Here is a 17,349-nt window from a genome sequence, read left to right on the forward strand (position 1 = left end):
CCTCTGTGCAACCCCTCTTCCTCTGCTCCTCAGCATCCAGAATTGTGATTGTCACTGCCCTGGGGCCTCAGTCTGGCTCCCTCAGGACCTGGGAAGGTCTTGAGGCTCTGTACATCTACTGAACGCTATCCCTGATGAATTAATCCGAGCACACAAATCCCAAAAGGTCTTCGTATTTTGGGAAGGCAAATGGTGTCTTACAAAGTCAACTGAGATCAAGCTGGATTTGCCAGTTGTACATAGATGCCCCAGCAGTTTGAAGGGATTGATCTGATATTTTTGGTGATCAAAACAACCTGACACGTGCTGTTTGTGCATGTCAGGGAAGCTTCCTGGGGGAACGTGAGCAGAGGGGAGGAGAAGATGCCGGATTTCCAGTGAAGGGAGAGCCAGGGAAGAAGTAAGTAGCTGCAGATAGCAAGGTGTAATCTAGTAAATCCTCTGAATAACTTAATTAGATTTGATTCAGCAAAACACATGTCCAGCTTCTGCTGAACACCACTCAGTGTTGGGGAGGCAGGGGCTTTTATGAATTCTGCAGGAAACTGCTCTTGCAGAGATTAAAGGAATTGGGCAGAAGAGGTACTGAGATATTCCTGCTTTGATGAAGATTTTTAATTTAAAGGTGCCAGATTTGCTGATGCTGCCAGAGAATCAAAAGTATCATAAACTGGTAAGGGAAAGGGGCAAAGGGTTTCATTATGTGAAGCTGGGACGAGAGAGGAACCTGTAGCCCAGTCAGGCTTTGCCCATCTCTTTTCCTTCCCCACTCCCCACGCTGTGTGAACTTTGCACTTGATGCATAGGGAAAAAAGTAGAAACACCACTGAATTCAAGAGAGAATGCACTATTCTTTTATGTGGCACCAAAGATACAGGGCAATTTTGAATTCTGGGTTTTTTCCTGTTTAGGTTTTGCTGTCAGACTCCAGGTTGCTGTAACTCAGCAGAGGTCCATTTTGGAACCAGCTGGAAGTCTGGTGGGTGTAATTGCATTGCTGCCTGTACAATTCTTGACTTGCATCAAGGTGAAAAAGAGAGGCAAGTCCACTGCATTGCAAAAATTTTGGAAAGTGCTAGAGAAACAAAGATGTCTCTGTGAAAACTGAGGTTGTAGAAAGCCTCTCTGTTCACTTCTTGTTTTAAAGGGTAGCTTTCCCCACTTGTGCCAGACGATTTGGCTCTTCTTCATCCTTCTTGCTCCATAATGCTTGGATCAGCTTTTCAGTGGGCAGTGCTTTTTGTCGGGACTGTCAGGAGGTGATCTCCAGAGCAGGATGGATTTTCTGTCTTCCTTTGGCTATCTTGCTGGCTGGCTGTGTGCTTTTTGCCTCCTCTGCATTTTGTCTACTCATCTTTGTGTTTTACTCTGCCTTTTCGTATCTTTCCCAGTTCTAGGTCTTTCTGACTGTTTTTGGACAATCTTTTGTTTACTTTTTGCCAAGTTCCATTCTTTTAGCTGAGGATGTTCAGAAACTGGATCTGGTCCTCAGATATAGACAATCCAATTTATAATGGATGCCAAAAATACATTTTCATCATGACACTTTGAGGATGTTTATTTCAATTTACTTAAAATGTGCCTAGGTCAAATCCTGCATGTGTATACAAACTTCACAGCAAAAAGAGACGTGCCTCACCACTTAAGATTTCTTTGAGCAGGATTTGATCCTGCACAGACTTGCAGATTTCTGTTGAAGAGCTCATATCAGCTTGTGCTCATTTTAAATTTGTCTACTTATAAGCTTCTCATTATGATAGTATGTCAGCATCCCAAAGGCAGGTGGTTGGGTAAAAAACACTCTTAGCCCTGTTTGGAGTTAAATGACCTGCTGGTGGTCATTTAATGCCTGAGGTTCACAGCAGAGCTTGTAGCTGAGCTGTAGTTCTGAGAAGAGCTGGAGCTGGCAGTGTGAGCTGTGCTGGGCTGGCAGCCTGGTGTCTCAGCTGGGAACAGCAGCGAGCGTGCTGCACTCCCAGGATTTTATCAGCAGTGACGTGACCCCAGTCCCTGCTGCAGGCACTGCCACCCAGCCAGGGAAGTGAGATGTATGGCAAGAAGGGAAATACTCGGGCCTGTGAAAAATCTGTAGCTCAGGGGATGGCTCCAAGGCCAGAGCCCAAGGGCTGCAGTCCCAGCTCTTCCATTGCCAGCTGCTGTGTGAGTCCACAGAGCTTTGTGCTGCAACCTTGGGGTGCAGCCACAGCTCAGAGAGCTTACCCAAAGTCACTACAGGCAGAGCTGAAAGTATATGCCACACGTATTCAATGGCAACACGTAGCCGATCCCAGGATTTGAGAAGGAAAAGAGGAAATTCGGTGCTATTTTGGTCTCCTGTATCACCCACCCCAAGTCATTCTGTGCAGCCAGACCAGATAAAAGGTTTATGACTCTGCCTTTCTTCTCTATCAAGTACTTTGTGTCTTTGGAGTTCACATTCCTGGAGTTCGTTCGCCTCAGCAGACTCAAGTGACACTGTTGTTACCCGTGTGTCTGCAAGTATTTGATTTTCACTCAGGTTTTCCAAGAGGAGGAGGTGTTCCTCCAGTCATGGCAGTGTAGGTACAGATTCCTCTGCTGCTTGTTTTCTGCCGTTGTTGTACTCGGATTAGTTAGATGAGACTTCTGACATGGATCTTCAAGTGATATGTTCAAAGCCTGGGGAGAGGAAAGGGCTATGGCTATAAAATGAAAATAAATCCCCAGGAGTATGGGCTGAAATAACCTCATGACACATAACCTACTTGGTAACCTCTTAAGTGTGCAGTACTTTTGCATTTACAAAAGAGTTTTCATTTAAAAACAGGGTAAGTCAGGCTTCATCCATGGCAGATTTTTCCCCACACAGCAAGCTCCCAGCTGAGGCATATTTTGGGACTCTGTAAGCCTCGGGTTTCTAAACTAAGAGATGATACAAGAGGCCAAAAGGCACAATGTCATCTGCAAGAGAATTAAGATTTGGACTGTATGGGTGTATCTGACTCAAAGCTATTAACTTTTGGTGGTAATGATGTGTCATCTCAGTTATGATCTTCATTACAAAATTCTCCCTGTCTTTGCAGGGGTTTTCCCTGTCCTCTCCATCTGCTTTCATAGATGAATCTAGGAAGTTTTAAGAGGAAATAATTCGGTGATTTTATAGGAAAGCAGCAACTTTCCCCTACTGCCATCCTGCTACTCCCCATGGCTCCTGTTTTGCAGTCACTTCTCCCATTCCTCAGGATAATAAGCAGTTCTGAAGCAATGGGATGAACATCACCAGTTTCCCATGAAGTTTCTCACATCTGGGTGACTGCCTAGTCCAAAAGCTACGATCTCTCTTAAATGTTGCTGCGTTTTGGGGGGGCACAGTGATGGAGTTTGTGTGCAATTTCTGCAATCTTGTAAGGTTTAAGCCCACAAGTGCTCCAGCTGAGGCACGGGCAGACTCCCTCCCCCTTTTCACAGAGAACAACTGCTCTCCAAAGGCTCAGGAGCGACCGCTGGGTCTTCTGGCTGTCGCGAACAGAGTCAGACGCCGGCCAAAAGCCTGCAAGCTCATTTGGAGCAGCACACGGGCATTGCCTTGACGCACAGGTGATCGCATACGTCTCAGTTCTGTGGGAAGCAGCTCAAAACGCGGCTGGCAGAGCTGCAGAGCACCAGCTTCGGGAGCTGGCAGGCTGTTGGATGAAGTAAACTCCAAAGCTGAGAATTTGTCGTAGACATTTGCCTCTCTTCCCACATCTGCTCTTAAAGGGGCACTTTCAGCCTTCCCAGGACCTTGCTGGGACTCTCCGGCTCTCAGCTGAACTGCGTTCTCCTCGCCGCTCTAAGTGTGGAACGATTTAAGTCTTTACGCGGCCGTTGTCCCGCCCCGCTGGGGGAACCCCGGGCAAAGCACCGGGGCCCGCCGCAGACAAAGAAGGGCTCGCTGCGCGCTGTCCTTGCCCAAGGACGGCGGGCGGCCCCGGAGCGCCGTGCGCGCCCTGCCCGCCCGGGGATGCTCGGGGATGCCGGGGATGCCCGGGATGCTCGGGGATGCCGGGGATGCTCGGGGATGCTCGGGGCGCTCCGGCGGCTCCGGGCGCCGCGCAGCGCCCGCGGCGGGGGCGCGGGGCGGGGCGGGGGCTGCGCCCCGCGCGGGATTGGCGCGGGCCGCGTGATGCCACGTCCGGCGGGGGAAGCCCTGCCCGCCCGGAGCCGCCCCGCCGCCGCTCGGCGCGCAGGTGGAGCGGAGCCGGCACAGCCCAGCCCAGCCCGGCCCGGCCCCGCCGCGGGAGCAGCCCCGCAGCCCGCCCCGCGCCCCGCCCCGCCGCGCTCCGCCCGGCCCGGCGGCGCCGCAGCCGGCAGCATCGCGGCGGGACTGCCCGGGGATGCGGCCGCGCTAAGAACAAAAGCCCTCAGCGCGCTCTCGCTCCAGGGCTCTGAAGCGGCGCGGCCGAACTTGGATCTCTGCCCCCCTCGGCCGAGCCGCGGCGGCGTCCGGGGCCGAACTCGCCGTTGCCTTCCCCGCACGCCGCGGGCAGCCGGGCTCGCCCGCCGCCCTCGCCCGCCCGTCCCGCCGGGGCTGCCCGCGGAGGGGCCGCACCCGGCCGCCCCCGCGCCGCGGGACCTTGGCTTTGCCCTTCGCTCGGCAGGTGGCGGGGCCAGCGGAGAAGGATGCGTGTCTTCCCGTGGGGATTTTGGCTGCTGTGTGTCGCCTCCGCCCCGGCTCGCGGTGACAGCGGCAGCAAGGCGAGGAGCTGCGCCGAGGTCCGGCAGCTGTATGGAGCCAAGGGCTTCAGCCTCAGCGGCGTGCCCCAGGCCGAGATCTCCGGTGAGTGCCGCGGGGCGCCGGGGGCGCGGTGCCCGGGCCGGGGCCGCTGCCAGCCGGGAGATGCCCGGGCACGGCTGGGAGCCGCGGGCTGGGGAGCGCTCGCCGCCCCACGCTGGAGTTTGTCTCGGCTCGTGGGCGGCCAGAAGTCGGAGCGGGGAGGTTTCCCCGGAGCCGGGCTGCCCTGCCGCTCTCAGCGCCGCCGGCAGCCCTGCCCTGCCCGCAGAGGGGCTCTCCCCGGCGCTGGCGATGCGAACGGAGCTGCGAGGGGGGCTGGTCGCGCCAAGTGTTCAGCGGTGGTTCTTTCTTTTTTCTCATTGTCTCGTTGCTTCTGTGCTGAGTACAACTGAAACGGGTTTCAGGGTTTTGATTCGGAAATCGGAATAATCGGAGTGTAGTGGGTTTCGGTGTCAGAGGTGGAAAGCGCCACAAGGTTGTGAGAGAGGAATTGATCTATTTAAATCTTCTTCTGGATGGGAAGCAAACGTGTAAATGATATTGGCTACTTAATAAAAATGAAGCAGGAGTAAAATGACCGCGTCAAACGTGAAGTGCAGGGGAAACCTGTGTAACCTACGCTAGAGTGTGTCCTCTTGCTTTCATTCTGGCTTTAGATAAATCTTGGTTGATTTCCTCCTCTTTGTAGAAACAACTGAAATAGCAAGGAATATTCAAGGTCTGGTTTGTGTGGGTTTGGGTTTTTTTCTTTGAAGGCTTGGGGAAAATATGCTGAGGCATTGTAGGGTTTTCTAAAATTCTCATCAAAGTTTTGATACACCAACTTGTGACCCATATCCGAGAGCCTTCTCCTCACTTGTGGGAGCTTCCTCCTTCAGACAAAGCATAAAACATGCAGGCGTACGTGCCAGAGCCAACCCACAGGGACACCCCAGTAAAACTGCAGTTTGTACTGCACATCTAAGCTACACAATGCCTTATGCTGAATATTTCATCAGGTAATTTTTCAGAGAAACCAATTTGTTGTCTGACCAATGAAAGGAGAAGGCTGAACCATATACATCCCTCATAAATGCGAATAAATTAATGCCTTCTTTGTCAAGTTACAACTGAGAGTAAATTTCCAAAGTAAGACGAGCAGCCCTCAAAGTTAAACAGTGGGGAGTTTCAGAACCGTTTGAACATCACTATTAATGGCATAGCACTTCAGCTGAGCAAGAAAGCGGCTTTTTATGAGTTTGCATCTCATTATTGCAGATGTGAATACATTAGCTGTCGTGTTTCAAGTGGGAAGTTCTTGGAAGGCTGAATGTTTACAAACACGCTGGAGGTGGCTGCAGCACTGCGCACAGGGATAGTACTACGGGCAGCACCGAGGCTCGCAGCAGCTGCGGTTAAAAGGATCACGTATCGCAGGTCAGCTGCCAGTAAAACACCTTGTACCTGCAAATTGTTGAGGTTCCAGGAGTGTCAGGACACAGATTTCCAGGATGCAGGAGTTCTGTTTCCTGCTGTGCGTTGGTACGAGCATACACACTGGCAGTCACAAGCCACAGTGGTTAAAATTGGAGTATCAAACCGGAGTCTCTGGCTGTTACTGCAGACAGGGAAACTCTGTAGATAAATGCCATGAAAACTTGAGGAATACTGCATGGAAAGTAATGTGAAGAAGTGCTTGGAGGAAGAAGGTCCCACACATAGAGCCGCTGCTGCTACCATTAGCCCAGTGTTTCAGACAGCTGCCAGACTAGATGATTTTCATTGGTAATTACCTCCTGACCGATGCACATTCAGGAATGCATTTTTGTGTCAGTGTGTTACTTGCCCAGTGCAGTTAAAACATCAGTGAGCGTAGATATAACCTTAGAAACGTCCTGACAAAGCAGTGTTCTGTATCCTCTTTGCTTTTTAGCAGCTGTGCAGGTTAATGCAAAGGTTGGTGCCAGTTTTGCTTGTCTCCAAGAAGAGGCATCTCAAGAGCCTCCTTGCAGTATCCTTATGTGTACCAAGTACAGGACCATGCAGTTTATAATTCCACATTTGCTCGTTGTTTCAGGCTGGTTTCAGTGGCAGTGGTTCAGCTTGCTGTCACTTGAATGGAGCCTTCTCAGGTGACACCACTGACACCTGTGAATGCATCCCCAGGCATACAGCTGAGGAGGGGCAGGTGTCTTCTGCTGTGTCTCAAGTGAAGGGAGAGGAAAGGGTCTTAGGTTGCCAGGGCAAGTCAGATGAGATATTAGAAAGAAATGTTCACAGAAAGAGTAGCTGTGCATTAGGCTGAGCTGGTGGAATCACTCAGTGATGTGCATTAGGCTGAGCTGGTGTAATCACTCAGTGATGTGGATAAGGGGCTGTTATGGTGGTGCTGGGTTGATGACTGGATGAGATTATAGTGCAGGCTTCCAACTTTGGTGATTCTGTGGTTGGGCAGCTTTTGGATTAGTTAAGAGATGTTGATGAACTGAGATCAATGTTGTCTCCTATTGGACTATGCTGAAGTTTCCTGATGGTGGCCTTCTTCATGTTTTAAGAGCTGCCCCATGAATCATGTTTTTATTTTATTTCTGAGCTGCCTAGAGACAAAATCCCTTTCCATTGTCCCTCTCTAAGGAGACCTCGCTGTTCCTTCCCTCCACTGCTTGCCCTGAAGCAAAGGGGAACATTAATTTCTTAGCCCTATGACCCCAAAGTGGTGCTGACCTTGCTCCTGTCTGCCTGTGCCTGGCTCCAGGCACTGCTTGGGGTGTGTTGGTGTCACAGCAGCCCAGCCCCAGGAGCCAAACCCCACACTGCACCCCCAGAGCTGCCCTGCAGAAGGAGTTCAGTGAGCTCCCAGCACGCAGGCTCTGACTCAGACTGAGATTGGCTGTGTTTGTGTTGGGTTTAGAACACTCACTGCACGCTTTACACCTTCTAATCTGTATTCTTAGTTATGATTTAAGAGGATTATGAATAATCTAGTGTCTCCACAGCTCACCAGAAGGTAGTCCCTGCTTGTGGCTGCATGGATCAGCTGGAGAAGAGTCCCACAGTTATTAGCTGGCTAATAGATAAGCATCTGATGCAGGGATAGACTCTTGGCTTACCAGATTTCTCATGAACCACCTAGACAGGGTATCCTGGTTTTTTGCTAATGTTGTACAATGCCTTTAACATGTCTAAGCACTTTAAATGTGTCAGGTGCTGTTATTAAGTGTGTTTAGGGAGTACACAAGGTGTTATATCTCAGTACTTTGAAGTCAATGGCAAAATTCCCGAACACGATAGCAGTGTCTGCTCGTGTTAGCAATCCTGACAGACAGCTGTGCACCCAGAGTCTTGGGTGAAGATCTGCCTACCAGAAAGTTTCTAATGCTGGGGGTAAAGCCCCCTACTCCTTGAGTTTGGGAAAGTTACACCACTTGCTCCCATGGGATGTGCTACTAGCTCGATCGCAGCTTTCCTGCGTGTTGGGAGAGCGTTCCCACTCTCCTTTTTGATGACCCACACCCCCTTTCTCTGATTGCTACAAAATAAGGGAAACCTTATTGTAAGTTGGAGAGCTTCCAGTGTTTTCGTTTCCTCTCGAGTTTTCTGGAGGTGGCAGCTGTTCCTGCTGTCTCACATTCCTGCAGGATCCCACTGCGGGTCCCTGCTCTGGTGGTGAAGGGGAGGCATACCCTGCTCTAGGGTGCTTCTTAGTGCCCCTCTTAGGGACTGGTTACCTCAGGCTCACAGCATGGCTTGTGATAGAGTGAGCCCTCACCACCACGAAATACTGCCCTGTGAGGGGGGTATCCCGTTTTCTCTGACTTGTGGCAGTGTCTTGGGGTTACTGATGTTGGGTGGGTGACTGCTCCCCAGTATCTCGAGCACAGGTAGTTCCCTCATGGGCTGGAGAAGACCTAAGGGTTGTGATTTGATGTGAATGTGCTTGGCCCTTGTTCGCTGTTTGGTTTGAACTTCTGCTTTGGTTTGTTTATTCCTGAGACTAATCGTCTAGCCACTAGATGTGGCTTGTGTTAGGTTGATCTTGTTGACACGGGCAGTGGGTGCAGGGCAGCCAGAGAAGAGGAGGGTACAGAAAAAAGCCAGCTGGACTTTGCCAGGCTGCTCATCCAGTGACACGTCTCACACAGATCCTTCCCTGGCTCTGCAGCTGAAAGGAGTCAGAGCAACTGTTTTAACCTTTTAGTCCTTTTAGGCTATATAATTAGGTTTTATGATGAAAACATTGTCAAGTGTATGTGTTTGAGCCCTTTAGAGAAGTGTTATCTGAGTAGAGAACAGGTCTGGCAACCAGCTGGGACTTGATCAAGCTCTTGGAAGGGGGACTGGAACCCCATCTTGGAGGGTGTTTCAGCTGCTGGCACTTCCAAAGTGGGACAAGCATACATCTGTGGTGTGACACATAATCTGGGGCTCCTCCTTTCCCAAAGAAAGATCTGTACCCGTGACTAAAGGGGTGCTCCAGTGCTTTCTGGGGTGGTCACTCCATTTGGGCTGTATTTCCTCAGGGCAGAGGGATTTCTCAAGATCAACTCCACAGAGGACTCCCAGATGCAACAGCATCCCGTTAATGAGCCGAATTCCTTGGGGGCGGATGGGAGCGGCCTTTGCAGCCTGCAGCTTTAGAGGGGGAAACACGGGGAGCTGTGCCTTCTCCTCCAGCTGCGGGTGTCGCGGTGGGATGCCCGGGGAGGCGGCCGGGCGCTGCGCGGCCAGAGCGGGCTGGGATCCGCTGCGGGATCCGGGATCCGGGTTGGGATCTGCTGTGGGATCCGCTGTGGAATCCGGGATCCGGGCTGGGATATGCTGCAGCATCTGGGCTGGGATCTGGGCTGGGATCTGCTGCGGGATCCGGGCTGGGATCCGGGATCTGGGCTGGGATCTGCTGCGGGATCCGCTGCGGAATCCGGGATCCGGGCTGGGATCTGCTGCGGGATCCAGGCCGGGTTCCCGGGCTGGGATCCAGGATCCGGGCTGGGTTCCCGGGCTGGGATCTGGGCTGGGATCTGCTGCGAGATCCGGGCTGGGATCCGGGATCCAGGCTGGGATCCGGGCTGGGTTCCCGGGCTGGGATCCGCTGCAGGATCCGGGCTGGGATCCGATATCCGGGCCGGGATCCACTGCGGGATCCGGGCTGGGTTCCCGGGCTGGGATCCAGGCCGGGATCCAGGATGCGGGCCGGGATCCGGGATGCGGGCTGGGATCCAGGCTGGGATCCAGGCCGGGATCCGGGATGCGGGCCGGGATCCGGGATGCGGGCCGGGATCCAGGCTGGGATCCAGGCTGGGATCCGGGATGCGGGCCGGGATCCAGGCCGGGATCCGGGATGCGGGCCGGGATCTGGGATGCGGGCCGGGATCCAGGCTGGGATCCAGGCCGGGATCCGGGATGCGGGCCGGGATCCGGGATGCGGGCCGGGATCCGCTGCGGGATCCAGGCCGGGATCCGGGATGCGGGCCGGGATCCGGGATGCGGGCCGGGATCCGCTGCGGGATCCAGGCCGGGATCCGGGATCCGGGCCGGGATCTGGGATGCGGGCCGGGATCCAGGCTGGGATCCAGGCCGGGATCCGGGATGCGGGCCGGGATCCGGGATGCGGGCCGGGATCCGGGATGGGATCCAGGCCGGGATCCAGGCTGGGATGCGGGCCGGGATCCGGGATGCGGGCCGGGATCCGGGATGTGGGCCGGGATCCGGGATGCGGGCCGGGATCCGGGATGCGGGCCGGGATCCGGGATGCGGGCCGGGATCCGGGATGCGGGCCGGGATCGCGGATAAGGCGCTGCCCTCTAGCGGCGCGCCCGGCCCGGAGCCTCCTGCCGCTGCCCGGACGCTGCTGCCGGTATTTCTGAGGGAATCTGCTCCTCTGTCGCCGTGAGATGGATGACTAAGCTCTCCACCACGTAATTATCCTTATCAGCTGGGATAAAAAAACACCGCTATTTCAACAGCTTCTTTTGTTGGTGAAGCAAAAGCCTGCTATTTCATTTTCCAGGGAATTTGCGTGGATGTATAGCTGGAGCACCCACCAGCACCACTGTGGGAAGCTGCGGAGCTCGCCTCATCTCTCCTTTCCCTGCTCCTGCCCTGCAGGTGCCCCGTTCTGTTTAAGAACACGTGTCAGTCGGTGTCTGGGTTCTCCGGATGGGCTTGATAGGAGACGTGTGGTTTTTGGCAGCGATTGTAAAACAGTTGGTTTGATGTTCTATTGCTTTCAGTGCCATCGTCTCACATGGAGGGGACCAGATAGATGTATTCCTCTGGGTGTTTTCAATTATTAACTGTGCTTTGACTTAGCCAAAGGCAGGGTGGGAGCCGGTAACTTTGTTATCAAAAATGCGTATTTAAAGCCAGAGGTTTTCCCTTGCAGGTCACAACAACAGCTGAGAACAGAGCAGCAGAGGCCCTGGAGCACCTGCCCATGAGCAGCAGCTGAGCATAGGCTCTGTGCCCAGCCCACCAGTGCCCGCTGGGCTGGGGAGGGGGTTGAGGATCATCTATTTTTATTGCAGCATCAAATTGCATTAGGCACAGTACGGCAGGGGAAGGCAGGATGAAAGGATAGCTCCAGCCTCAGAGAGCTGTTGGTCTGAGCAATATCCTGGCCCTGCTGTCTGCAGTGGTCTGAGCACTGTGTGGCTGGGCAGTGCTGCAGTTCTGCTCCGTGGCAGCAGCTCGTGTGTTCCTCCCGTCTTGTGGAGCTCTGGATGTGAGGAGCAGGGTGGCTGGGGATGTGACTGACAGGTAGCACTGGCACAAGGAGAAGTTTTGTATTTGCTTCCAGCATTCAGCTGAGAATTTCAGGGGAAGACCAGGGAAATAGACATCTCAATTCTGTGGAAATCCACGGGCTTCCTTGGGGAAAGCAGCTTTAATTTCTGTTTGCTGCCCAGGTCCCTGCTGACTGCTACATGTTTCTGTATATTGGGTTTATTTCTTTGCCCCATGGGAGGCTGCTGTGTACAAGCAGCAGGCAGGTAGCCCCAGGGAGGGAATACTGTCAAAACAGCAGGCTGCTCGGGCACACAGCTGGCTCTGCTGGCTCTGCCCAGCTTCTGTGATAGGGTGGTGTTGCCTCCAGACAGGAGTGCTGCTTTCCCCCAAGCAGCTCCATAGGTGGTGAGTGCTCATGTTGCTCCTGCTCAGGAAGCTCTAAGAAAAGCCCCAGCAGAGAGTTGCCAGCAGCAAGGTGTCCTGTCTCATCGTGGTGGGGTGTCCCTGATGGAAGCACACCCAGCTCCACAGCAGCAGGGCTGGGCTCTGCCTGCCCTGGGCACAGCAGAGGGGCCTCTCCTGTCCCTGCCATGTCCTGCCCTGCAGAGGGCACAGAGCAAACCCAGAGTCACCTTCTTGGCTTTTCCGAGTGTTAGCTCAGAAAGGGGCTGGACGTGCTGATTGTGGTTGGGTGGCAGGAAAGTCAAGTGTTCTCCTTGTGGGAATCCAGAGCTACCCTCTGACTGCCCTGGCAGGCCTGGGACCCTGGCAGGGGTCAGGAACCCCCCTGGACAGAGCCCCCAGAGACACTGGCTGTGATCTCTGTCCATGGAAAAGAGTTTTCAACCTTACAGCATGAATTACCAGCTCTGAATGTTCGATATAAGTAATAATTAAGTGTGGCATGGGTGCAAAAGTAAAATTTTAGGATTCTAGATAAGGGGTCCAAAGGAGACAAGATGGAGGAAATTGGGTGTGCCTTGTCCTTTTTCTCCTCCTTCATGCCCTCCATGTTTCACTGTGGTGTTGGCATTTTTCTGTTGGTTCAGGCTGGGGACACACTGTCCAACGTAGGTGACAGATATTGGCACGTTCTTGTAAATCCAGCCCAGGGAGTTTCTGGTATTGAATGTTTGTAACATCCCACTGAGGGCAGAGCCCCACACGCTGCCCTGCAGGACAGAGCTGGGCAGGGCAGCAGAACATGTGAGAGATCAACAGAATAAACAACCTGGAAACCAGCACAGACCAATTATGGCTTCTGCTTTGGCAGCGGGGCTGACAGACAGAGACTTTCTACAATCTCGGGATCATCAATACCTCAGATTCCAACACTCCTCAGCTTTCATCTGCCCCTCCTGAACTGCTGCATAAATTGAGTCTTTCTGAAAATCCTAAATCACTCCTTTCTACCTCTGTAAGTTAAGCAAGAGTTGGCCCTTCTTTTTCAGTTTTCCTCCAAATATTGACTCCCAGGCACAGCTGTGAGAAGGAAGGAGAGGTGGGCAGCTGGTGGGCCAGACACGCCACCTGCATGGGTGGTGGTCTGGAGTAGGTTCATAACAATCCCTTCACCTTTAAATTTACCTGGGGAAAAGTGACACTTTTGTTTTGCTGTCTGTGTCCTGCTGATGGCTGTAAGGGTAACTCTGCCTCATGGAGAGAGACACAGGGAGGGCAGATCCTAAAGCTTGCAGGAACCCTCGCAGCAGTTGCCTGAAGGTTATTCCACTGTTTTGTAGTTTGTTTGTACAACACTGCTGTAGCTGCCATTGTGTTAGAAAATTTCCCCTCAGAGTTACAAAAAATAGATAAAATTTAAAACTCAATGAAAGCAGAAAATTTCCTCCATTCTCTGTTAGCTGTGAAGGACAGACTGCTCTCTCCTCTGATGTCTGTATACTCTGGCACTCTGTTACTCAGAATATGTTTTATCCCTGACAGGTGAAACCTGTCTTTAAGTAACATTTGATTCCCAGGGAATCGGGTTACCTACATTGCCAGATTGTTCTACAAAAAGTAATGAAGCTTTAGGCTGCAGACACTTAAAATTCTTGTCTGAACGTGACAGGGCTGTGAGCTTGGTAAGTCACTTCTGCCCGGTAATGTGTTTCTGTTTTACTTGGAATTCTTCAGATACAGAAAACTTTTCTTTCTTAAAGTTCAAATAAGCAGAGCGCTGTGACAGTTTTTCCCAATGCTCTTGCCTCTGAGTTTTAAAAAATACATTCATCACAACTGTGTTGCCTGTATAGAAATTATAAAACTAATTTGATTTTATGTGTCTTTCTGTATAGTGCAGCGTGAATCAGAGATACAGAATTACCCAGCTGTTACAGGCTCCTGTGCTAGCAACATGAGTAAAACCAGTTTTTCAATTGCCATGCACTCTTCTGAAGTATAAAAAAGAGAAGAAAACAAAAACACAAGTTTTGCTGTGGTTTTGGGGAGAAACGTGGTAGTACTTATGTAGACAGTCAATCTTTTATATTACTAAAATGCAAATACTCTATGACAAATAGTTTTGGCTTGCAAAAAAAAATTAGTATTTTATAGGACTGTAAAACTATCGTGTATAATTCAATTGGATGGGCATATTTCTAAAATATGAGTATTTTTAGAAATTCATAGTTTTAATTTTCACGCATAAATAAATCGTAATAAAAGCACTGTCAAAATTAGCATCAATTTGACATTTTAAAAAACACTGACATAAAAAGGCTACTCCAGTCTCTTCTGCTGTCGGTGGACGTTGTTGCACGGAGGTTTGCATTGTGTAATTGATCCTGGAGCGAGTGCCAAGGCAGCAGACGTTTGTGTAGGGCTGTGTCCCAGAGCTCTGTTCCTCCCTGGATGAGCTGCGTGGTGCCAATCGGGTGCTGCCATCGCCGCCTGCGCCTGGCACCAGGGACGTCTGCTCCTAGTCCCCATCTGGATGCAAAGTTTCACCATGGAGCTGGAAAAGCCGCTTCACTTTTCTTGTTTCAGCAGTTTCCTCTGCCATAAACGCTAAATTGGAATGAGGGAGCTTGAGTAACCCATGGGAAGTTTGGTTTATTAAACTCTAGTCCCTAAATGTGAGAGCAGTGGTCTTCTCCCCCGATGCAGTTGCTGGCTGTGCACAGCTGCACGACTTTAAAACAGTTGTAGAACCAGCTTAGATTTTTACAAACATCTGTTTGGCTTTGTGACAGAATACCAAACAGCCCCTGCAAAAGAACCCCTCTCTGTCTCTCCCCCGTTGCATTTGCGGGAGGTCTCGGAGAGGCTTCCATGAGGGAGGAGGAGGAGGCTGGTATTTTTATTAGAGAGGCTCTCAAGGCCAAAGCGTAGCTAAGGGACTCATGTGCTGTGAATTTGAAGAAGGGCTGCACAATAGTGGGAACCCATGGGTGGGAATCCCGAGGCCTGTGCCCCATCCTGTCCGATGGCACTGGGGTGTGGCAGTGCCCCAGCTGCTGGTGTCTTGAGGGATCGGTGTGGAGGAGACCTGGGGAGGCCAGAGGAGTGTTCCAGTTTGCTTTTTGCGAGTGGTGGGCTTGGCAGTGCTGGGTTAATGGCTGGGCTCGATGATCTTAGAGATCCTTTCCAACCTGAACAATTCTGTGCCCTGAACACAAACTCCTGCAGGTGGCTGCACGCTGAGCTCGTGAGGGGTGAGTGCTAGCTGGACGTGTGCCCAGTGCCCACAGACACACCTCTCATGCAGGCAAAGTCCTCTTTGGGGCACGATGTGATCCATGGGTTTCCATGTAGCACGTACCTTTGCTTGGTGTGGCTTTAAAGGTATCCCTAGATGGAGGAATGGCTCATCCCAAAGCTGGGACTCCACTGCCCTGCTTTCACAGTTGGTATAAAAGTGCCATTGGCATCCAGAGCTTGCCTCTGCCACCCAGCTGGTTTGTCCCACCTGGACAGCAGCACGGGGGACAGCTTGTTTTGCCATATCCACGTGTCCTGCACCGTTCAGCTGTGGGATCCCTGCAACCCCAAATGTCTCTGTGCCAAGCCTTTTGTATCAGGATAGCTGAGTGGGCTGACCGTGCTGCTCCTTAGGGCAATGCATTCAGGGAAAACCTAATCCAAATGTTGATAGCACTTCTGCAGAACTAATTAAAAGGAAAGTTTTATTGGTAAATCTTCACAGGTGCCAGCAGATATAAATAAGCAAAGCTTAAGCTGTGACTTTATTCTTAAAATAAACAGAGAGCAAACACCTTTTGACAGGGGGCACATTTTACTTGTAAACCAGGGGGGAAAGACACTGTGTTGAAATGCAGTATCACTTCTCCCACTATCCTGGATCAGCTGTCTGGGAGCTTGAGTTTTGGTTTAATTAGTAACACTGCTGCTACTGTTTGTGTTGCACTGAAGACATCTCCTGTCACGGTCGTAAATGAAATATTTTTCACTGTTAGCAAAACACTGTTGGACAGGTTTTAGGACTGAAATTCCTGAATGTATCTGCTGATGTATGTGTGTGTCCAGCAGCATGGTGTCTTGTGTTATCCTGCTGTCGCTGATATATTTTGAGCACTTTACATCACTCTGGCTGACCTGGCTATCCTTTTTGCCAGCTACAGAAAAAGACTTGTGAAATGTCTCTTTGCAGGGCTCTTTATGGGAGCAGTGGTTGCTCTGGGAGCCCGGTGTGCCTGCATATGCTGAGACCCTTGGAACAGCAAACATCCACAAGTGATGTGCTAAAATAATGTTCCTGTGTTATTCTGTAAACTGGAGGCTGCAGGATTTGTGTAGTGTAGATTGAATAAAAATACAACAACTGATAAAAGAAAATTAGGTATTTGCATCCTTTATTTGAAAAATGGTGTGAAGTGCCTTACAGTCTTGTGTTTGGTGGCTTTGGGGCTGCATCTGAGCATGATGCCCATTTCAGGGTACCTGTCTAGGAAAGGTATGGCTGCAGTGGAGCTGCTCTGGAACAACCACCAAGCCGCTGGTGGGGGCTGCAATGTGCCCAAGGGGTAGCTCTGAGTGCTGGGCAGGTTCAGCAAGTGAAGTCCAGCAGAAAGAGGGCTAGAGGACATCCCATTGCTGCCTGCAACTACTCAGTGTGTGGGAACAGAGGAGACAAGCTGGACTTGGTGCATGGCAGCAGGATAGGACGTGGTGGACACAGCTGAAATAAACGTCTGAGTCCCAACAAGAAATTCCATCTCAAGCGTTCAATCCCGACCCTGGCAGAAAAGAAGCAAAAAAAGTCTTTCCATATATGAAATTCTCATTTCATACATGGAAAAACTTTTTAAACCTGAGTTAAAAAACATAGGCTTGAGTTTGGACACAGGCACAGGAGTCCAAAGAAGTGTTGTGATTTCCATCTCCATCCTTGAAGATACTCAAGGGTTCGTGTGGGCCAGGCCCTGGAGCATCTGCTCTAGTTTGTCCTTTTGAAGGAGGCCTTGGACTCGATGGCTGCAGAAGACCTGTAGGCTTCAATTATTGTGCGATTCTGTGCAAGTGCTGTAATTGTGCCAGATCAGGTGTAGGCAGAGGGCTTTTGTTAATGATGATCTTCTGAGGAGGGAGGGATGAAAGAAAATCCTTCCAGTACTGCCATGTAACATTAGCAAATTTTGAATTTATTTATTAGCTTATGAAATATGACATCTAGTGAAATCAAAGAGGAGCAACAGCATTCTCCTACATGAGTAAAAACCTGTGCTGGTACTCCAGAGATAGTTAAATTTTCTGCTCTGGCACATGTGTCTGGCATGACCTTGGGCAAGTTGCTTAATCTGTCTGTGTCTCCAATCCCCATCTGTTCATTACTGTCTTTAAATTACAATACCTTGTTTTAGTAATTTGTCTTTGAATTACAAAGTCTTGGAGTACAGATTCTCACTATGTCTCTGAATTTTGCTGTACAG

General features: G+C 51.2%; 1 protein-coding gene across 1 annotated transcript in view; it reads left to right on the forward strand.

Moving 5' to 3' along the window:
• Positions 1–4,528: 4,528 nt before the first annotated feature.
• GPC1 (glypican 1) overlaps positions 4,529–17,349 on the forward strand; it is a 200,180-nt gene continuing 187,359 nt past the window's right edge. The window contains exon 1 of the mRNA XM_021555775.2: positions 4,529–4,798. Within this exon, the coding sequence (XP_021411450.2) occupies positions 4,642–4,798 (157 nt within the window). The 5' untranslated portion in view covers positions 4,529–4,641. The remainder of the gene's footprint in view (positions 4,799–17,349) is intronic.

The sequence above is a fragment of the Lonchura striata genome, chromosome 10, assembly GCF_046129695.1.
Source record: "Lonchura striata isolate bLonStr1 chromosome 10, bLonStr1.mat, whole genome shotgun sequence".
Taxonomy (NCBI): domain Eukaryota; kingdom Metazoa; phylum Chordata; class Aves; order Passeriformes; family Estrildidae; genus Lonchura; species Lonchura striata.